This window comes from Otolemur garnettii, unplaced genomic scaffold (genome assembly GCF_000181295.1).
Source record: "Otolemur garnettii isolate 467f Iridium unplaced genomic scaffold, OtoGar3 scaffold00021, whole genome shotgun sequence".
Classification (NCBI taxonomy): domain Eukaryota; kingdom Metazoa; phylum Chordata; class Mammalia; order Primates; family Galagidae; genus Otolemur; species Otolemur garnettii.
The window spans coordinates 24,455,595-24,479,224 of NW_003852416.1; the positions used below are offsets into that span (position 1 = coordinate 24,455,595).

Below are 23,630 nucleotides of genomic sequence, written 5' to 3' on the forward strand. Positions count from 1 at the left end.
CGGAACCTCTCAGCTTCCATGATCATCTTAGCTAATTCCTTAGTTTACATATCTATATATGTATTTTTCTGATATAAATGATTAGAATATTTATGCATATACATGAATATATAGACATGCACATACTGATCCTATTGGTTCTGTTCCTCTGAAGAACCTTTATGCAATGGATTAAACAGACTTCACCCTGTTTCTCCCACAATCTGGACAGACGGCATGGAAGAGCTATTTGAAGACACTGAAAAGTAAATAGTAGCAGGCAGCTGGGGAAGACTATAATTTGTATTATCACCACAATGGTGGTGAGTTATCCATTCTTCCACCAAGATCACCTAACCTGGAGTCATGTAGCCTAAAATCTAGCAGTGGGCACAGGGACACAGAGAGAACGCTAGGAGGATCCCTTTTGTCATGAGGAGCAGGAAAGGAATCTTTTTTTTGAGACAGAGTTTCACTATGTCACCCTTGGTAGACTGCTCACAGCAACCTCAAATTCTTGGGCTTAAGTGATTCTCTTGCCTCAGCATCCTAAGTAGGTGGGACTACAGGCGCCTGCCACAATGCTGGGCTACTTTTTGTTGCAGTTGTCATCACTGTTTAGCTGGCCTGGGCCAGGTTCGAACCTGCCAGACTTGGTGTATGTGGCTTGACGCTGTAATCACTGTGCTACGGGCGCCAAGCTGGAACGGCATCTCTTAATTAATGTGAGGGAATCTGTGCTGCCCAGGCTGAACTTGGATTCCTCGCCTCAAGTGATCCTCTCACCTCAGCTTCTCAAGTAGCTGGCATTATGGGGCCTGATGGGTTCAGTCTGTCTTTTTTTTTTCTCCTTTCTGTCCTGCTCTAGCCCCTAAGCAGTCCACAGTAGATTGACAGTAGCCATAACAGTGGGGATTAGGACCCACAGGTGTCTAAAACTTGAGGAAAGGGAGCTTCCTATCTCGAGGAGTTGTGGTTGCTTTTTTATTCTTTGTTCTCCCACTGCTTCGCTCTGGATGGAAGTATGATAGTGAGAGAAACAGGCAGAGAGGTATTAACTAAAATTCCAGTTTTATAGATGGAAAACCAAAAAGAAGGGATCCCAGGAAAGTGAAAAGTACTAGGGAGACCATGAAGAGGAAGGAGAAATTTGGAAAATGATCCCACAAAATCGTTATAAACAACTGGGCTTACCTCTGAGTTGTGAGTACATAGATCTGGAAAAATCAAAAACTTTGAGAACTGCTCAAATCTCAGGCTGGCCACTGAGCAGTACACACATGTGACAGATCTGAGTAGCACTAAAACTCTTTGAAAATGGAACTGACTTTGAAATTACAATTCACAGAAGGCTTGCCAGAACTTGCAGCCTGAACCCAACCAGGTTGATTCCTTGCTACAACAAAAGTTGTCAGAATTCTCATAAGACTTAAATAAGACACAGAACTCTTAACATATAACATGTTCAAATAGCCTCAGATACAATCCAAAAGTACTCAGCATATGAAGTATAAGAACAAATCTCAACTCTCATGGGAAAGACAAATAACAGACACCAACACTAAGATGGTAGAGAATTATCTAATAAAACTTTAGGATAGCTATTATCCTAATGCTCCAAGCAGAGCAAAATTTCCTGAAATGAGTGGAAAGATAAAAAGTTTCAGTAAAGAGAGAGACCATCTAAAGAAGAACTAGATAGAAATTTTATAACTCAAAAAACCCAAAAATTAAAAACAGTTCATTGGATGGGCTTATTAGTAGAATGGTGAAGTTGATAGAGAAATAGAAATAATGTAATCTGCAAAAAAAATAAAAATAAAAAAAAGTGTAAACGGCCAGGCACTGTGGCACACACCTGAAATCCTAGCTACATGGAAGGTTGAGCAAGGAGCTTGCCTGAGCCCTGAAGTTTGAGACCTGCTTAGGCAACACAGTGAGATCCCATCTCCAAAAGAAAAGAAAAGACATAAACAAATGAACAGAGACTTGGAGACCTGTGGGATAATACCCAATGGTCTAATATTTATGTCATTGGAGTACCTGAAGGAAAAGAGAAAGAATATAGTACAGAAAAATATTCAAGAAAATAAGAACTGAAAATTCCCTCAATGTGAGAAAAGACATAATCTTACTGATTCAGGAAGCTCAGATACAAATGAGGATAAACTCAAAGAAATCCACACCCACACATCATAATAAAACTGCTAACAACTAGAGAAAAAGAAAAATTATTGAAAACAACCAGAGAGAAACAAAGCATTATTTACAGGTGGTTAATGAAAGATTCAAAGAATGGTGGATTTCTCACCAGAAACTAAGAGACTAGAGAGAAATAGAACAAGATTTTGGAAGTGCTGAGAGAAAAGAACTGCCAATCCAGAATTCTATATCCTGCAAGAACAGTCTTCAGAAATGAAGTTGAAATAAGGACATTGATAGATGAAGGAAAACAAAAACAATATGTTGTCAGTTAATCTGCTCTAAAAGAATTGCTAAAGGACATCTTTTAAACAGAAGGGAAATGATACCAGAAGGAAATTTGGCATATCAGGAATGAAGAAAAAACAACAGAATGATAAATATTCTTCTCTACTTGAGTTCTTTGAAGTACATTTGATGACAGAGCAAAAATGTTGACATTGTCTTCTAGTGCTTTCAATGTATATTTCAACAGCTACAATATATGAGACAACTACACCATAAAGACAGAGGCATAATGGAATATGGTAAAATTTCCACATTTTATTTGAAGGGGTAACAGTAGATTCTATGTAGATTGCGAAAAGTTAAATATTTATTAGTATAATCCCTATTATGCTTTTAGAAGTTTAGAGAAACTTCTAAAACTATATACAAAAACATATAGTTAAAAATATAATAGATGTATTAAAATAAAATACTAAGAAATATCCAAATAACCTAAGATAGCACGAAAGAGGAAACAATCAAACAAAAACAGAAAGAACATAACTGGGCATTGTGGCAAGTGCCTGAAGTCCCAGCTACTTGGGAGGCTGAGGCAAACAGGATCATGTTGGTCCAGGAGTTTGAAGTGAGCTATGATGATACCATGGCACTCTACCCAGAACAACAGAGTGAGACTCTGTATCAAAAAAAAAAAAAAAAAAAAAAAAAGAGCACATAGAGTACAAATAATAAAATAGTACACCTAAGTCTAAACATACCAATAATTACATTATTGGTGTAAATGGTCTAAATACAACCATCAAAAAAGAGATTGTCAGATGGTATTAATACTACCATAACCCAAATACATGCTATCTAGAAGAAACTGACTTCAAATATAATTGTATAGGTAAATTAAAAATGAAAAGATGAAAATATACTGGATAAACCCTAATCAAAAGAAAGCTGGGCTCTTTTCCTCCCTGGCTGCCTGAGGATCACCCACCATCATGAATGACCCAGTAATTATCCAGACCAGGAAGTTCATGACTAACTGACTACTTCAGAGGAAACAAATGGTCATTGATGTCCTTCACCCTGGGAAGGGAACAGTACCAAAAACAGGAATTAGGGAAAAACTGGCCAAAATATACAATATCACACCCGATGTCATCTTTGTATTTGGATTCAGAACTCACTTTGGTGACAAGACAATAGGCTTTGGCATGATTTACGATTCCTTGGATAATGCAAAGAAAAATGAACACAAACACAGACTTACAAGGCATGGCCTGTATGAGAAGAAAAAGACCTTAAGAAAGCAGGAAGGCTCGGCGCCTGTGCCTCAAGTTGCTAAAGTGCCAGCCACATACACTTAAGCTGGCAGGTTCGAATCCAGCCTGGGCCCGCCAAACAACAATGATGGCTGCAACCAAAAAATAGCTGGGTGTTGTGGCGAGTGCCTGTGGTCCCAGCTACTTGGGAGGCTGAGGCAGGAAACTTGAGACTAGGAGTTTGAGGTTGCTGTGAGCTGTGATGCCCCAGCACTCTACCCAGGGTGACAGCTTGAGGTTCTGTCTCAAAAAATATTTAAAAAAAAAAGAAAGTAGTGAAAGGGACACAAGAACAGAATGAAGAAAGACAGGGGAATTGCAAAAGCTAACGTTGGTGTTGGCAAAAAGTGAGCTGGAGATTGGATAACAGGGGAAAGAGTAAAGACTCTACAGTGATGTTATCAGCAGCCATTGTATAGATTTTTCACAAGAGGATTAATACAGACTCTTCATGTGAAAAAAAAAGAAAGCTGGCTACATTAACATCAGACAAAATGGACTTCAGAGCGAAGAAAATTACTAGGAATAAAAAGGGACATGGCGTAATGATAAAAGGATTAATTCACCAAGAACACATAAACCCTAAGTGTGTGCGCATTTAACAACAGAGCTTCAAAGTACATGAAGCAAAATCTAACAAAAGTGAAAGAAATAGATAAACTTATAATTACAGCTGGCTAATTTAACACACCTCTCTCAGTAATTGATAGAATTAGTAGACAGAAAAACAGCAGAAATGTAGAAAAACTAAACAGTGCATCAATCAACTGGAATCAAAAGAAATTCCCATCATTAGGGGAATGGTTGACTAAGTCGTAATAAATCATATGCACAAACTGGGCTGCAACATACTACACAGCTCCAAAGGTTCTCACACATTAACTTTGAGTTGTGTGGTACATAACGTGCTTAAATGTATGTAATGATCCTGACCACCCTATAGATCAGCAGTTCTCAACCTGTAGGTCACGACTCACAGGAACTGTATTAAAGGACCGTGGCATTAGGAAGGTTGAGAACCACTGCTATAGATTGTTATGCTTTCTCCTTAGGAAGAACAAATAGTTCCCTTGGAGTGGTTTCACTATTTTTGAAGAAAAAAAGCAATATGTAGAACAGCATACATAATGTAATCTCATTTTTCTAAGACAAACAGTAACAGATGCATATATATGTACGTATGTGTATGTGTGTTGGAATATCAACTATTTGAAAATACTGGTTAATGCGGGTTTTGCGATCAAAGTCTCCTCTGCCTCAAATGCTTTTATCACAGGTCCTTGTGCTACGGGCTTCCTTTCATCTGAGATAGACTGTGTTTTGTCTATCCACCAGACCCCTTCCTCACCACAGAATGCTCAGTTTGGTTGGGAGAGCAACATATTAACATAAAATACTGCTCTCCCAGCCTCCATTATAGCCATAGGAATGATACAGTTCTGGCCAGTGGGATATAAGAAGACAATACTGGGATGGTCTCCTAGGAAACTTATTTAAAAGAGCAAAACCAGCTGGCATCCTCAACCATCCCTATTCCTTTGTGAATATTCTGGCCATGAAAGTGGCCAGAAGCTAGAGCCAAGTTTCTCAAAATGTGCTTCCCAGATCAGCAGTCTCAATATCACCTGGGAACTTATAAATGCAGATTATCGGGCCCCAGCCTCAACACACTGAATCAGGTGCTAGGTGGACCCAGCATCTGTTTCAGCAAGCCTTTCAGGTGATTCTTATACTTGCTGAAATTTGAAAGCCACTGAGCCAGAAGATAGAAGCCACCTTTTAGAGATGACCTAGAAGTTGGATGACGCTAGTATACCTACCACATCCTGGAGCCACTACGCCAGATTTGGACTGCCTCCTCTGGATCTGCAGTGCTGTGAAAAAGTCATCCCTATTTGGGTAAGCTACTGTTGTTGGGTTTCTGCTACAAGCAACTGAATGTAATTCTAATTGACAAATCACTGCTTAACTCTCAGCTAAAACATTATCTCCTTAGAGCAGCCTTCCCTGACTACTCTGCTTACACCTTTTATCCCCACCAAATGCCTTCTCTGTCATTCCACCCTATGCGTTTTCTTTATAATACTCATCACGTCCCAAAATTTTCCCAGTCACTTGCTGTTTATATGCTATGGTTTCTTTGCGCTGTAAGAATATAAGTTTCATACCTGAGAGTCTTTTTTCCCTGCCATACTCCAGCACATACTGACGTGACTGGCACATAACGGATGCTTCATAATTATTACGGAATATTTAAAGAAACTTAAAGTTATAAATTCCACTTAAAACTATGTACCTTTAAGCATTCAAATAAAAAATGATTCATAACATATGGTTTCACAATTTTCAGGGGAAAATTTTAGTTGAAAAAGTAACACCCATGGGCCACACCTGTGGCTCAAAGGAGTAAGGTGCCGGCCCCATATGCCAGAGGTGGCAGGTTTAAACCCAGCCCCGGCCAAAAACCGCAAAAAAAAAAAAAAAAAAAGTAACACACATGAACACTTGCCGCCTTACTTTTCAGTGACCTAGCTATTCTAAAACCATAAACAAGTAAAGTAGATATGTAAACATTCAAAGCTCCACAGAAATGAACTACGTGAATTCAGTATCTCTTTGGAAACTTTATTTTTCCATCAGCATTATTTTGACTTGTTTAATAACAGAATTTCATATAACATTTAAACACAAAAATTCAAATAAAAATAAAAGTCTGGTCAGTTTTATAGTGCATGTCACAAGACATGCGCAATTAGGTTTTAACCTGGGAGGAAAGACATTCCTTCACTCACTTTGCTGCTTCTAGTAATCGCAAGTTTGTCTCATATTGCAAATAACCGAGGCTTTCTCTGGCACAAGCACGTGCAGGGACATCTGAGTAAGGGATACAGATTGGGAGTTCTCTAAAAATGAGCCTGGGGTCTCGGGACTCTGCTACGGAAGTGAACCAAGGAATCTCAAAGCTCCTACAACAGGAGAGGTGAATTACCTTTCTCTTACCTTTACCTCATATAAAACTGCTGTGGTCAACCTTTGGAAATCCATATCCCTTGATCTTTTCTTTTAAACTCTTATGCCACATTTAAGAAAATCATATAAATAATTTTGTCAATGAAGGACAAAGCAGTCAATGAGAGGAAGTATAGTGTACTATAGAAGAGGTTTAGTACACTCAGATCCCTGTCCACTTTTTCTTGAGGTTCTATTAGGATCTAGATGGACAACCGCTAGGGGAAAAAAGGCAGCAAAACACGCCAGAGGGAGAATGAGGGGCTGCTAAGGAAAAAAGAAGCCCTGAGAGTTGCCAAGATCATTGCCTCCCTCACACAATTAGGACAGATGTGATAAGATTAGAATTTCCTGGAAGTCCCTTCCAAATACTTGTAGGCATAAAGGTTTCATGTCAGTCGCAAACTTTCATCAAGTGCAAACTTTTCAGAAGGCTTCAGAAGCCAACGTTAGCCCAACATGGTAGATTTCCCTTTTTTTCTTTTTCAGTGAAATAACCTTTTTAGGCAGGGCTCCTCAAACTTTTTAAACAGGGGGCCAGTTCACTGTTCCTCAGACCATTGGAGGGCCGGACTGCGGGCCCTGGGAGGAGGCAAAAACACCCGGTGGGCCGGATAAATGTCCTAGGCGGGCTGCGTGTGGCCTGCAGGCTGTAGTTTGAGGACGTCTGTTTTTAGGTTACCATCTGAGTAACATCTACCTGAAATTACATCAGAACCAGCATCGAAAGTACCAGCCTTACTTTCATAATTACAACATTCTGTAAGTCTGGGTTCTTCCTCCTAAAACTGCATTAGAATTGTCTGGGTGCTTATTGAAAATAAAGCAGCGTCTGGAGCTCTGCGCCCACAAATTTTGCTTTAATAGGTTTTGGGCAGGATAGGGGAATCTATAGTCTCAACAAGGCTCTCCAGATATTCTAATGGAGATGATGTGAAGTCCACAATTTGAAAAACATCAGCCTTAGGGGGAAAGGCCAGAATTGCTTCTTTTTCAGAATAAGACTTAACAACTGACAGTGACCCAAAACAGCCAGACTTCCCAAGGATTCTCTATGAAGAGGTCTCTGGTGAAGAGTTCATCTAAATTCATCCTCAAAGACCAGGGGAGTGAGCCTCCATAGTGCCCACCTCTATAAGTGAATCAGAAATGGGGCTCAGCACTTGACTGGATTTTAGAGCAAGCACCAAAATCCCAAGGTACCAGAAAAGCCTTGATTGCTCCTGGTCTAGGGACCCCCAGCACGGTCTTTGCCTTGTCTCTTCCTCCTTTTCACTGATACCGGACTAAGGAAGCCAAATAGACCCACACAGATAATATGTTATTTGGGTAGGAGTGAATGTATACAGCTAAAGCAAATTCTGTCTGGGGAAATTCAGAAGAGTGAATTCCAGTTTGATACACGGCATCAATAACTGACTGTAGATCCGTGTATGGCATCTGGATGGGAAATCCTACAACCTGGATCAAAGACAGAACAACACATAAGCCCACATTATAATTAGGTAATCAGGAATTATCATACACAAAAAGATCACAGAAGTTTCAAAGAAATGGCAGTCAAAAAATAATTTTTTGTGAGTTGTAAGTGCAATTAAATGTTTCACATACATATTTAACCCTCGAACAAGCCTATGATGTAGGCACTATTAAACTCCCTCTTGACTTTTACAGGTCATAGGAGCAAAGCCAGGTCTACCTGATGCTAGAGCCTAGCCTGCACATTTAACATTCCACATACTTGCACCCTTTCTAGACAGCAAACTCCTAACAGGAAATTACTTGGTCCTATGTTTGAGCGATTTAAGTGAGAACTTTTAAAGAATTTCTTCAATATTGGTTCCATTTATATTTACTAAGTAACTAGTATGTAATAAGATTAGCAGATCATGGAACATGATTGTATGCCAAATTATTTAATAATACAGAGCAACAATCATAAGCCTCTTTCAACTTTATACTGCTTAGGAGGACTTTTTTGACCCTTAAATATGTTTGCATACTCTTTCCGTGTGGTTGTATGGAGCATTTTCCTTCTTCAAGCTTATTTAGCAAAATATATTGCAAGTATATCTTTTCTAGTCTAAGTATTCGTTATCTCTGTGGATGCACAAGATCATATTTGCCTTGCTTACCGCCATAACTCCAGTGTCCAGCACAATGCCTGGCACGTGGAATAAAAACAAAGGATAGCATTTCCTAAGCCCTTATGAGGTTTGGGGCACTATGCTATGTAGTAACTTACACAATCCTCAACAAAATGACCAAACTAATTTTATCCCTGTCATCCAGTGGGGTGAAATGTGTAATCAGATTAGGTAGCTTGCTCTAGATCAAAACTAGTGAGTAGTTAAGTCAGGATTTGAACACAGGCAGCATGATTCAGTCCAGGTTTACTATTACTGACTATATTATTAAATAGTTGATAATTTTACATCAGAATCCTAAGTTTTAAATTTTGGCTCGTATTTAACTATGCTTTGCTTAACTCTTTACCCCAAAATCTATTAAAAATAAAGTGAAACAAAAACAACTACTCATGAACTAATAATGCCAGCTGATCCCTTACTGGGGGCCTTTGCACTCAACTCCCAACAGACTTCCACTTGGGGACACCTTCCAGGATATTGGATGGTAAAGAGAAGCAGGAGCCTTACTCTCAGGAGGCTGGAGTTTTCAAAAACCTACTAGACAAGTTCATATAGGTGGATGAAAGGAAAAAGGAGGTGAAAGGATACCCAGAGCTGAAGGTAGGGTAGGAAAAGGAAAAGAGAACCCTAAGAATATACTAGATGCCTGCCATGTTCGATTATGGGCTTGTTGAGTTTGAGATGCCTTTTTACCACCCAGAAAAATGTCAATGGGCTGGTTAATATGTAAGAGAAGAGGTCAAGAAGAAGTCCAAGCCAAAGTGTAAATTTGGGAGTACAGGCAGCCCTCCACGTTGGACAGCTCTGCATCCCATCCACAGATTCAACCAATTGAAGATTGAAAGTATTTGAAAAAAATAAGAAATAACAATACAACAATAAAAAATAATGTGGATAAAAAACAGTATAACAACTATTTACATAGCATTTACATTATATTAGGTATTATAAGTAATCTAGAGATGATTTCAAGTATACTAAAGGATGTGTATGGGTTGTATAGAAATAATATGCCATTTTATATGAGGGACTTGGAGCATCCGTGAATTCTGGTATTCATGGAGGTCCAGGAACCATTTGTCCTAGCTGACTATAATTTACATATAAAAGATATTAGGCTGCTCTGCAGTCCTCTTGCCCAAAACCAATGACAAGGAATCCAATCTATTATTAGAGATCATCTTTTAGTTTCTTAGTTATAGGGTGGTTTCCTTTTGAGTATCTCTTTCCAAAGTCTATAGTTCATACATCATAAAACATGCAACCAGTTTCAAGAAAATCCCAAGCAATGAGGTCCTGGTAATAACTGTTCACTACATTTGAACAATTATTCTTGGTCTGTAAGTAAATGCATTTTAATGTTATAACATCTATCTTCCAGGATCAAGATTAAAAGGCATTTTCAGAGATATTTTTAAGATTGCTATAATTTAGCAATAAACATAGATAAAAACAATGTCATTAATGCATTAAATTATATACAAACCCAATAAAGTTGTAGTAATTTTTCAAATTCACTCTCTTCCTCAGATGAAGCAAACCTTTCCATGCCAAGTTCTAGCTTAGGAAGGATTTGTCGTAAAATAGAAGTACATTGTCGATTCCAACGTGTTGGGTGTTGAGATCGCCATTCCATCATTTTACACTTTAGCGTTCTTTCAATCCTAAGATTACAAAGATAATTTTGACAAATTTCAACCCGTCTAGTAAGTATGATAATAGTTTTGTCACTTTTATTCAAGTATGAGAATGACTTTTTGGACTTAGGAGGAAATCATATTTCTATCGGTGTCTGCTACCATTTATATTAATCAAGTCGGGGAACAGTAGTCTTGGCTTGGGAAGGTAAGAAGCTTCCTAAAGTAGCCAGAAATTAGCTCTCTAAGGCACATCTCTTTTCCAGTTACCTGTGTGTGGAAAGCTGCCTGTAGGATACAGCATAGGGTTAAAAGTGCTAGGCACTAGGGACAGAGGGATCTGGGAAAAAGCCAACTATCACGGCTGGCCCTGAGTACTAAAAACAAAACTCACTAGACACAGTATACTGTCCCAACCCTGAGTCATATACTAATGGTGATAAGAAAAAGGCAAGACAGAAGTACAGTAAACAGAGTGTGTTAAGAGTTTAATCATGCAGCTAAAGATAGACTACATGTTTTTTAACCTTTACCCACTCTCTGACGTTTTCTGCTGTACTATAATTTCTCATGTCTGGGATTTCAATAAAAGCCAGTGAGGGACATTGGAGGGGGCCACACCCTTGTCTCTCCTAGTGGGGGGCTTGCTGGTTTTGGCCTCCAGGGGTCCCTCAGTTCAAGGCAAATAGAGTCAGTAGGTGTTACTCATTTTGCATTAAGTCCCACGGACAGCTGCCTACTAGGTGTGATTTGATAACACCTACTATCTGATTTCTGGGTTGGCATTCCTACTCCTTTGACATAGGACATTGTGTTTCCAAGAAACTACCCTTATGAAAATTCAGATATCTGATCTGGGATCAAGTTAGTCTGCTATATCAGTTAATTTAGCAAGCAGAGCTGGGAAAAAATAAGGCACTGGTAAGGACTGTTAAGTATGAGAAGTATGAAGATCAGCTTCCCCCACTAGAATGTAAGCTCCATGAGGGTAGGTATTTTTACCTATATACTTAGCCCTAGAACAGCACCTGATGAGGAATGTGCCAGGGAGGGGAGAGAATGGGGACAAAGTGTGGATTGGTTGGTGAGGTCTTCCTGAAAAGCCTGTCTGTGCAGGCTGATCGTGTGTGGCTGATTCCCTAACTACAGTGGGTGTTACAGAAGCAGCTGCTGGGAGTCTCCTCTTGGTTGACTTTATAATGCAGTTGTAGTTTGCAGAGGGCCATGCATCAGAATCCTCTAGGTGGGGCTTTTTCAAAATGCTTCACTTCCAGATATTGATTCAACAGGTCTGGTATGGGATCATGGCTTCTGTATTTTTAAATAGTTCTAGAAGTGATTTTAATGAAAAACAAAGGTTGGGAACCATTTATCTACTGCATTTCTTTATTTTTTGTTAAGAACTTGGACATGAGGAATGGAAACAGCAGGATGTAAGGGAGAAGGTTGTATGTTAGTGAGAAAAGAAATTGGCAAAATTATTTTTATTATTTATTAATTTTTTTTTTTTTTGAGACAGAGTCTCATGCTGTCACCCTGCGTAGAGAGTTGCGGCATCACAGCCCATAGCAACCTCAATCTTGGGCTCAAACAATCCTCTTTTCTCACCCTTCTGAGTAGCTGGGACTATAGGCATCCATCGCAATGCTCAGCTAGGGTTTCTATTTTTAGTAGAGACAAGGTCTCACTGTTGCTCAGGCTCATCTCAAACTCCTGAGTTCCAGAGATCCTCCCACCTTAACCTCCCAAAGTGCTAGGATTACAGGTGTGAACCACTGTGTGAGGCCACGAAATTATTTTTGTTATGTTCTGTTTTCATTAGTTGTTGTTGTTTACAGCCAGCCTGTTGTGTGTGAGTCATTGGTGTATCTGAGTAGGAGTGAGGCCTGTTGTCAAGTCTGTGACCCTTTGGGCTTAGCTGACCAGCTTCTTAAGGCTTTTGTGTGTGTGTGTTTGGGAAGTGGGGAGCATCCAGGTGTGGAAGTACTGTTTCTCTCCCCCAGCTGGGATGATTTTATTATCCCCTGAGTCACGGGCCATTTACCTTCATGTCCTTTCAAGAGTGTTGGCTACTGAATTATTATTACCAAGGCCCAACAGGTATCTGTGTTGAGAACTTTACAACAGCCACCCACAATGTCTTCCAGAGTTAACTTACACTGTCTTTTCAAGGAATGCCCGGGATGGCTGAGGGGTCACTTTTCAATGCATGTACCAAGAAAGAAGTAGCTCCGTTGAACTAACTGTTATAATCTCCCTTTCTTGCATCTGTTAAATGTAGCAAGTGTTTTGAAAGAATGGGTCAGAGGACTGAGAGGTGACTGAACAGGAGTCAGATTAAATAAGGAGAAAACACAGTACCTGTTCTTTAGATCTTCTACCATGGCTTTGTTAGTCTCAGTATAATTTATTTCTTCAGGCTAAAATACAAACACCCCAAAGTTAGAAATATTCTAGAGAGATTATCTTTACATCACAGAGTATTAGATAAACCAAGGGTGAACACAAACAGGCTTTTGTGGCAGAAACACTTTATTCCATAAGTAAAATACCGACCACAGCATTTCCTTTGATTTCTATACTGCCTCACCAGTACAGGGGAGTGGGAATGGGCTTACAAAAGGAGATATTTTTCATGGGCAAGACAGCCTGCTATCCCCATTCACTTATTCAGATAAGCATGTGGCATGCTCATTGATTCTACCAAATAATCTTTGGCAACTGAACTGGTCTTTTCCCACTGTGACCCTGGCAAAGTTATTTAACCTCTCCATTCTGAATCTCAGTTACCTGATTTTTTAAATAGGGGCAATAACATGCTTACTGCTTTGAGGTCTTTGAAGGTTTTAAAATAGAGTAATACATGTAAAGCCTGGTACATATGGAATGCTAAACAAACATCAGACATCATCAGTACTCTTCTAACAGGGTTTATCTTTTTCTGTCTTTGATTATTTGTTTCTTTCAGCTGTCAGGATCCAGTTCTTTATGTTTGCATGTATGCGCACATGTGTTCTCTCTCTCTCTCACACACACATAAGCCATTTCAACTTACCTGTCTCTAAGCCTTTGCTCCAGGCACCACCCCTCAACAGTAAGGGCATGCCCTTCCATGTACCCTACGTCCACTACCCAGGCAGGATTTGCTGGGAGAAAGGGAGAACTTCTCAAATCCCCTACCCCCTCCCTACGACTCAATCCTCCTCTTCTTGCAGGGCCCAGATGAACAAGAGTGAGGGGCTAGGGCTTAGCTAGTTTTTACTTTGGATTTTCCTGAGCTGAAGAAGAGACAGTTATAGAAACAGGGACAGGTTTGCTTCCCCATCATGAGTGGAAAGAGGGCTGCACACAAAGGGGACAACACTTGATAGGTCTCTAGTGTCCTCATATGTGGTCCCCAGACCTCAGACCTCGAGTTCCAGACCTAGGAACTTGTTAGAAACACAAATTCTTGGCCCTCATGTCAGATCTACTGAATCAGAAGCTCTAAGGGTAAGGCCCAGCAATTTGATTTTAACAAGCCTTCCCAGTGGTTCTGATGCCTGTTGAGGTTGGAGAATTGTCTCAGGCACAGGGAGTTTCCCCACAGCAGAACAGGGCAGGAGACTGGAGATACTGAGAAAGGGAAGGATGAACTCTGGCGTCACTTGCAGAGCTTGGCAGCTATCCCAGACAGGACAGGTAGACTGAATTCCCTGTTGCTGTCACCAACAGCTGTCCACTATCTACAGGAGGCTCCTGTGAATTAGTTAGGCTACCTTCAGGCCTGCAAAAGAAGCCTGGGTTATGCTGACTTGATATGTTAATGGCGAGTTTGTCCACTTTTCTTTTCTGGCAAAGGCCCCTTTCCTTCAGGGAACTCATGTCCTTCAAAACTTGAAGAGGGTTTCCCTGTTAACCCCATCCCTGAATACCCACATTCTCATCACACATTCACATTGATGTTCTTAATTGAGTGTAATAAACAATGTTCACTCTAGATCATAGTTTATTCTGGGTTATATGTGGGAAAGCAGAAGACGGAGGGCCATTAACCCATGGGAGGGAAACCAGTAGAGATGCAAGTCAAACACCACTGTGAGTTTTCTGTTTATAGATTCAACTTGGGAAAGGTGTTAGTTCCTGCACCCTGTCAGAATAGCTTTTAAAAACACACTTTTGACCATGGCAAGTTTTGCCTTAGTGGTGCTGGCAACTGACTTTCCTGAGGATGAAGGGCTGTACTCCCACTGGCAGCAGCAAGTCTGGCCTTCAGCCCCCGGGCAGACATCTCCCAGCCACTACAGGTCTTCCTGCTTGCTGCTGCCGCTCTCTGCTGTGACTTTCTCCTCTTTGACTTTCATCTAGGCCAGCTCCTTCTCCCCCTTCCTCACTCAGCGAGTCATCATTTTTTCCCAGGAAGCCGCTGCAACTGCCCCTCCTTCGCGTCCTCCGGCAGGCGCCTGCTCCCAAACGCCATCCCTTTCTTCCCCAGCAGCATTTATCACTTTGTACTGTGTGCGCTCGCTTCCTTTGTTTCCTCTTCTAGAACCCGGGTTCCAAGAACAGCAAGACGTATCTTTTCCCCTGTGTTATCTACACCTAACACAGCGCTGGCTCATAGCTGAGATCAATAAACATCATTTGAATAAATAAGAGAATGGTTATATATTAAATAAACCAAACTCTTGTCTCTAAACAGGTTGTTTACCCCCATGGAGGCAGCAATGCTTTGGTCACAGCTTTGGGATGTGAAAGCAAGGCTTTAGAGGCTGTCAATGTCTGCTCAAGAAAGATAAGCACACTTCCCTTCTCTAAAATAACTTTCAAAGGGGAAATATAAAAATATGTATACATGCTTGCGTCTGCATGGAGACTGTTAGAAGCATGCCCCCAAACACTGATAGTAGTTATAGTTATTTCTTCCAGCGAGGGAAAGCGGTGTTGCAGGAGAGAGTATTCACTTTATACCCTTGAGTATTCTTTAGTTTCTTCTCCCATAGCCCCCACGCATTCTTTTTGATAGTGTGAATTGCCTCAAATATACAGATAAGCATAGAGTAAGGAGAGCCATCCAGCATACCAGCTCCTCAGCTGTATCTGATCTTTGCATTCTTCCATATTTGTTTTAGATTTTAAAAAAATAAGACACTACAGCCAGACTTTAAGTACTCGGTATACTGCTCCCTGATATTGTTTTCGTTGTTGTTGTTCTTTCCGCAAAGGTAACTTCTAAACTGAACCTGGTATTTCTCATCTCCATAAATGCTTTTATACATTGCTATCTATTTACATATACATGCATAAACGATATATAGTTTTCAAACTTCATATAAATTTTTTGTACTGTATGTGTCATTTTGTATCTTTTTATTTTGCTTAACATTACATTTTAAAATATTCATTCATGTAGATACACACGGTTCTAGGCCAGTGGTTCTCAACCTTGGTTGCATATTGCAATCAACTAATTTAAAAATTACTGATGTGTGGTACCACTCTCGGAAAATCTGATGTAATGCATGTAAAGTCAAATCAAGAACTGCTATAAATTGATTTACTTGGTCATCTTTTACTGCTGTATAGAAGAGTTCATTGTATAGGTACTTCATACAGTTCATGTACCCATTTTCCAGTTTATGAATTATTTTAATTTTTTGTTATTTTAAGCAATTCTATAACGAACATTTTGTACTTGTCTTCATGTGAATGCTCCTCTAGCAAGAATGTCCGCCAACCTTTTTTCCCCCTTTTGCCTATTGGAAGAAGAGTTGTCTTGGGGCACACATTAAAAATACAAACACTAATGAAAGCTAGTGGGTAAAAACATGGTCCGTGCTTAATTTTTGTAATATCTAAGACCACGGATAAGCAAAATAAGCTTCAAGTAATTTGCATGTGGCCTGCAGGCCACAGGTTGGCCATCCCTTTGAATATAGGGTATATATGTAAACGTCTGAGCTGGTGGATTAAGGCTGAGCATCTTCAACTTTATTGGATCTCACCACATTGCTTTCCAATGTGTTTACAGCAATTTATGCTCCCCCCATTTCTCTACCTCTTTGCCAACATTTGGCAAAATGTATGGTCACAAAATTTTTGCCAGTTTTATGCATGCAAAATAGTTTTATTTCTCATTAAACTATTAATAGTTTAAATTGTATTTCTCTGATTATGGGTGAGGTTGAACATTTGAGTTTTTGCTTCTGCGATGACTTTTCCTATTTTTCTATTTTCTCCCTCTTTTCCCCCTATCCTTTCTCACCCCCCCACCTTTGGGCTTCCAGCTCCCAATTTGTAGACTCTGCAATTGCCTGAACCCGGCCATACCATGGCCTTCAATCCAGAAATAGCGACTGACACGTCAAAGCACTACTGAATATATCACAGGTCCACTGGCCAAGCCATGTAGTGGTTGGGTTAGTTCCTGTTCCTCTTCCTTCCATGCCCCAGGCAGTGAGTCTACAGCTTTTCCTCCCAACTTATTTCAAAAATACGAGAGTAGCGGAGCCCTCATCACAGTCCCTGGCTTCACAAAGTGATGTCTGCTCTTGTTCCTTATCTTTCAGGAAGCATTTTCAGACCTTGCTGCTATCCCTGCTTCAGCCCTACTCGCTGCTAGTATTTCTCTCTTGTTTATATTACATGAGATAATTATCATGGTTTGGGGCCCAGATAAGTCTTTTTGTTTGCTAGTTTTTATATCTGATCATGACCATGGATGTGAAGGAGGAGGACTAGGTCAAAACAATAACTTAAATATCTTTTCTATTTTTATTTTTTTTTGAGACAAAGTCTCAAGCTGTTACCCTAGGTAGAGTGCTGTAGCATCACAGCTCACAGCAACCCCTTGGGCTTAAGCAATTCTCTTGCTTCAGCCTCCCAAGTATCTGGGACTAAAGGCACCCACCTCAACACTCGGCCTTGTTGTTGTTGTTGCAGTTGTCATTGTTGCTTTAGCTGGCCGGCTGGGTTCAAACCCACCAGCCTCGGTGTATGTGGCCAGTGCCCTTCCCACTGAGCTGCGGGCACCACCCTGCCTTTTTTTGAGACAGAATCTCACTCTTTTGCCCTGGGTAGAGTACTGTTGCATTTTGACTCACAGCAACCTCAAACTCTTGGACTCAAGCAATCATCTTGCCTCAGCCTCCCAGTAGCTGGGACTATATGCACTTGCCATGATGCCTGGCTAGTTTGGGGTTTTTTTTTCTCTGTTTTTAATAGAGATGGGGTCTTGCTCTTGCTCAGGCTGGTTTCCACCCACCTCAGAGTGCTACGATTACAGGTATGAGCCACCATGCCCAGCCAATACTGTATCTATATTAAACATTATATGCTATGCTTTGTAATAAAATTTTTAAATATATATATGTGTGTGTGTGTATATATATATATATATATATACACATATATAGTTTTTTTCTTTTTTGGAGATAGAGTCTCACTGTGGCACCCCCAGAGTACCATGGTGTCATAGTTCACAGCAACGTTAAACTCTTGAGCTCAAGTGATTCTCTTGCCTCACCCTCCCAAGTAGCTGAGACTACAGGCACCCACCACAACGCCCTATTATTTTTAGAGATGAGATCTCACTCTGGGCTCAGGCTGCTCTCAAACTTGTGAGCTGAGGATCCACCCACCTGGGCCTTCCTGAATTATAGCGTGAGCCACTGAACCTGTCCTGATAAAATTTTCTAAATTCTATTTTAACATCAAAATTCACATTTGAGATGTCACTTTCTTCTCAATTTCTTTTTCTTGCAGGTAGAAGAAAGAGGCCAAAGTAGCCAAACATGAGCTGGATGGCAGAGAAAGCTCTCTTTTTGATCAGCATTACCAAATAATTCAAAAAGTAATCAACTGCAAACCATAGCAAGTGCTGTCATAATTAGTAAAGATTAGAAGCAATGGTAACCTAGAAAATATGATTTACCTGAATACTTTGTACTTTTGTCTCTGGGAAATTTTTTGGCAGCAACTGTTTCCAGAAACTTTCCTTTGAATAGTCAAAATGGACAGCCATTGGTATATTATTTTGTTGAATATTAAACCAGACCTATTAAAACATTAACATAAAATCATTATAGGTCCATAGAACACAAGGTCCATAGTTGGTAAGGATGAAGCAAAATTTTAAGTCTTACTTCCAATGAAGTGGCAGAAGCCAAGGGAGGTTCTGTGGCAGAAGACAGATATTCCACACTTTTGTGATCACCAGACTACCTCATTGATTCTCAACCTTGAAGACACTACAGACCCACGGGAAGAGTCTCAGGGATAAAAGATTGCCCAGACCCCATATCCTGGGAATTCTGATTGGACCCTTAAATTTTCTCCGAAGTTCCCCAGGTATTTCTAATGTGCAGCCAGAGTGACTCTTGAGAAGATAACTCAAACTAAGATTTTCCTTCATATACTTACATTTCTATCATCAAACAAACAGTCTACGCTTTGTAAGGGACAAAATGGGTCAAACTGATTGTGATGTTGCCCAGTTGATGGATTCCAAAGCAAATATTCATCAGTTTCTTGAGTTAATACATAAGCCACATGTCCCTGTGTGAGGGAGGAAACAGAGTTGAAGTCATTTGTGGTGGATTTAATTGACTTCTGTATGTGGAAATTGTAACGTGATGATTCTAATTCTTAAGTCTTTTTTAGAGCTTTTTAACTTTTTGAAAAGAAGAAGAAAAAAACGTAAGGTCCAGAAATCCTCAGGCCTTGCTTAGCATGAAAATTCAGATGAGAGAGAGAACTTGTAAGCCAGTGCTGCTGTGTGTGGTCCTATAGTGTGTGGTCCTATAGTTGCCCTGAAGGCAATAGAATATACTATTCTAACGAAATCAATATATTATGATGATTTCCCAACAGACAGTACTAAAGCATGTTGAGGTATGGGCATTTTTGTTTAATTCATACAAGGTGCTATATGGACAGGTCCTGCTCTGATTAGAATATAGGTGGAGACAAAGGGTGAACATCATGCAGAATTAGGAAATGGAAACTGACTTAAGGCTTTGATAAAACCAAGTGAACATAAAAGCCATTAACTTGGCTCGGCGTCTATAGCTCAACCGGCTAAGGCGCCAGCCACGTACACCTAAGGTGGCGGGTTCGAATCCCCAGCCTGGACCCGCCAAAACAACAATGACGGCTGCAACCAAAAAATAGCCGGGCGTTGTGGCAAGCACCTGTGGTCCCAGCTACTTGGGAGGCGGAGGCAGGAGACTCGCTTGAGCCCAGGAGTTGGAGGTTGCTGTAAGCTGTAATGCCACGGCACCCTACCCAGGGGGACAGCTTGAGGCTCTGTCTCAAAAAAAAAAAAAAAAAAGCCATTAACTTAAATTTAAGAATAAGATTTAGAATTAGAGGCTAAAGAGAAAGGGTACAGGAAACTAGTCTGAGGAATAAAAGAAAGTCATTATGCTATTATTTTTCTCTGCACATACGTTTTGCAGTGTAACCCTTTCTTGACAAATCATGCAATTTTCAGGTAATAAGAATAATAAGACCATTTAACACTGTTGAGTATTTATGTGTACCGAGTGCTATACTAAGAATTCACCCTAACTTTCTCACTTTAATTCATTCCAAATTTTGTGAGGTGGGGATGGTTATTATGCCCACTTTTCAGATAAAGAATCAGAGGCTAAGGGACCTGTCTAGAGTAACAGTAAATGGCTTTATTCTTGCTTTGTGAGGGTATAACTGAGCCTCAGAGGAGTAAACAAGGCTGAGTCCATACAGTTAGTAAGTGGCATTGCTACGTTTAAAGCCCCTGTCACTGACTGCACCCCAACCCATATATTTAACACTCTACTGTGTAGCTGGTTGCTCTAACTTCTTCCCCTCAACCACACACAACTGAGGGGCAGCCCTGTGTGGTTGTCTATGGTCGTGTTTTTCAGAGAGGTACAGATGCAAATGTCTGTCAAACATTGTTGACTGTCTACTGCCATCTAGTGGCACTTATAACTACAGCAGGGGATTATACTGTAGGAATTGACCATAGCATAGGCTTTTTTTTTTTTTAGTGAACATTCTTGACAAAGAATTAATAAGGGAATATAGGGAAACAAATGATCATGACAGAACTCATGAGTCAAGACTGGAAATGTTGACACTTAGAAAGACACTCATGGTAGAGCTAGAAACAGTCCAAAAAGAACGCTTTCCTGGAGGTATGAATGCAGAAGAATATAAATTAAGTTATAACAATTTCGGATAGATAAATAGGAACTTCTGGCCCACTTCTTATAAGATTAAAACCTGGGTAATGTGGCATGAATAGAACTGTTTTTATAAATGTTTTTAAAATATAGTCATTAGAAACATATGGTGGATTATAGCCACCATAAATACACCATAACCACCAGCAGCACCACCATTTACTGAGTATTTGCCATGAACAGCTGCTATTCTCAGGGCCTTGTAAGATTAGGCAATTTAATATTCCCAACAACTACATAAGATTGAGCTCTTTTTAGTTCTATTTTACAAAATAGAAAACAAAAGGAAGTCATTATTTTACATTGTAGAAATTTTGATGAAATAGTTATCTTCGTCATAATTGCCCATGAAATTACAAATTAGCTTGTAAAGAGATAAAAACTCGGAGTTGAAGTCCTGAACTTGCAGCTAAAATCTGATTTGGTTTTGTTTACATTATTTCAGTATGAACTCCAGTACTTACTTCTAACACTGATGTTCCCAGTAGGACCAATGCCTTCTTCCCAAAATACAGAAAGAAATTACAGAGAAGTATGGCATGTTCCTCCTTATTTCCAAGGGCCAAAGTGATGACGCGCTAAGGCAAGACAAAAGCAACAAGGACAAGAAAAAGAAAGAAAGAAAGGAAAGTCATATAATGCAAGCATCCACCAGATTTAGGGCCCCTCTACTTCCTCAAGTTCCTAGCATATTTCTGTTTGCCAAATTGCTAAGATGACAGCAAATCAGACAGCTCTGCTTTTTCTAGGGCATTAGAAACAGAACATTGGTGTTATCTTTATCACGGGCACTTCATATAGCTACCACAGAGTAACCAGATAACTTATACCTGATATGGAACATTTTTGTTTAGGACAAATATTAAACTGCCCTGGGCAAACAGGGACACATAGACTAGTATTTTGAAGAATCTTATCTGAGAAGGAATCTGTTTGAGAGGAAATGATTTTGGGGCCATGGAGCTACATCCTGTCCTGTACTCTGAATGCAAAGAGAGGAAGAGATCCGAGTTGGATCCCAATGAAAGAACTCTACAGCTGAGCTATGTGTAATAGATCAAATATTGGATGCCTAGTAACACACAGCAAAGGATAATATTTTTTTTGAGACGGAGCCTCAAGCTGTCCCCCTGGGTAGAGTGCCGTGGCATCACAGCTCACAGCAACCTCCAACTCCTGGGCTCAAGCGAGTCTCCTGCCTCCGCCTCCCAAGTAGCTGGGACCACAGGCGCCCACCACAACGCCCGGCTATTTTTTGGTTGCAGCCGTCATTGTTGTTTGGCGGGTCCAGGCTGGGGATTTGAACCCGCCACCTTAGGTGTACATGGCTGGCGCCTTAGCCAGTTGAGCTATAGGCACCGAGGCCAGAACTTTTTTTTAAAAATGGGAAATTTCATATAAAATTCTGAAATTCTGCCTTCTGTTGAAAAAATAGGAAATACTCTAGCAAATACATGGGCCCAAATATTGATACGGCAACCACCTGTTGTTGCCAAGTAGCAGTTATACCATTTAGATGGGACATGCGTTTTCCAGTTTGTTACAGTCCCAGAGAAGGGGCTGTGGTAGGCAGGGAGCTGTGGGTAGGACTGAGGGAGCTAGCAGGCTCCTGGCAGTGATGATATAATGATCAGTGTGGAAGCATTTCAATGTTTTAACAACCGATGTCACCATGTCAATATGCACTGGCTGAATGTTATGGTAAGGGATGGGAGTTAGGGAAGACGGTAAGTAGGTCCTTCTGAAAGAAAAGTGTCAACAGACAGCTAAGGGTAGAATAAGAACAGTCTCTTCAATGTCAATCCAGGGAAGTTCCCTTAACTGGATTTTATAAAAGGAGGCAGGAGAAGGGAGAACTCCACTTTCCTGACTTCTAGAAGCTTTGCTTATGTTATTTCACTTAGTCCTTTCAAACTCCTGTATACACAGATGAAGAAATTGAGGTCAAAAGAAGTTACATAATTTATTTTAGGTTAAACAGATATCAAGTCATTTAACTAGGATTTGAACACTGGTTTGTTTGACTCTAAATACTGAATTTTAGGTGGGAGAAAAATAACTTGTCGGCTCAGCGCCCATAGCACAGTGGTTACAGTGCAAGCCATATGACTGAGGTTGGCAGGTTCAAAGCTGGCCTGGGCCAGCTAAACAACAATGATACTACAACAAAAAAATTTCCGGGTGTTGTGGCAGGCACCTGTAGTCCTAGCTACTTGGGAGGCTGAGGCCAGAGAATTGCTTACACCCAAGAATTTGAGGTTGCTGTGAACTGTGACGTCACAGATCTCTACCCAGGGTGACATAATGAGACTCTGTCTTCAATAATAATAATAACTCTTGTTTTATGAAATCTAATCAACCACACACATCACTGAATAGATAGAATGAACAATTTTTATAGTGCCATAAAGTGACTATAACCAAGAATAAGATGCTTTAAAATAAGTAAAAGAATAAACTTGGAATGTCCTAACACAAAGAAATGATACATGCCTGAGGTGATGGATACCCTAATTACCCTGATTTGATTAATACATATTGTATGCCTATATCAAAACACATGTACTCCGTAAAGATATACAACTATTATGTGTCCATAATAATTAAACATCTTTTTAAAAGCAAAAAAGTACAAACAAACTAACAAAAAATACAAAAAAAAAAAAAAAGAGTTCATGTCACTGGGAAGACATTAACCAAGAGGAATCCCAATCCTATAGTAACCTTTTAGTTATAGGTATTACTTTGATTGAGGAGACTCAGGAATACTAGTATTTGCCTGAATGGCTCTTTTAGCTCAGCCTCATTCAATGTTCTGTAGCATCATAATGCCCTTGAACACATTCTAATTAGTTGAGAGTCTCAGAAGAGTCTAGAATGAATGATACCTTTCTGAGTTCTACC

The 23,630-nt window shown here is 40.1% G+C and overlaps 1 protein-coding gene across 1 annotated transcript in view; it reads right to left on the reverse strand.

Annotated features, from left to right (window-relative positions):
* Positions 1–8,003: 8,003 nt before the first annotated feature.
* Positions 8,004–23,630, reverse strand: part of CC2D2B (coiled-coil and C2 domain containing 2B) — a 109,246-nt gene continuing 93,619 nt past the window's right edge. The window contains exons 30-35 of the mRNA XM_023511778.1: positions 21,191–21,304; positions 18,919–19,053; positions 18,431–18,553; positions 12,880–12,938; positions 10,368–10,545; positions 8,004–8,192 (exon numbers count right to left, since the gene is read on the reverse strand). Coding sequence (XP_023367546.1) covers positions 8,004–8,192; positions 10,368–10,545; positions 12,880–12,938; positions 18,431–18,553; positions 18,919–19,053; positions 21,191–21,304 — 798 coding nt within the window. The remainder of the gene's footprint in view (positions 8,193–10,367; positions 10,546–12,879; positions 12,939–18,430; positions 18,554–18,918; positions 19,054–21,190; positions 21,305–23,630) is intronic.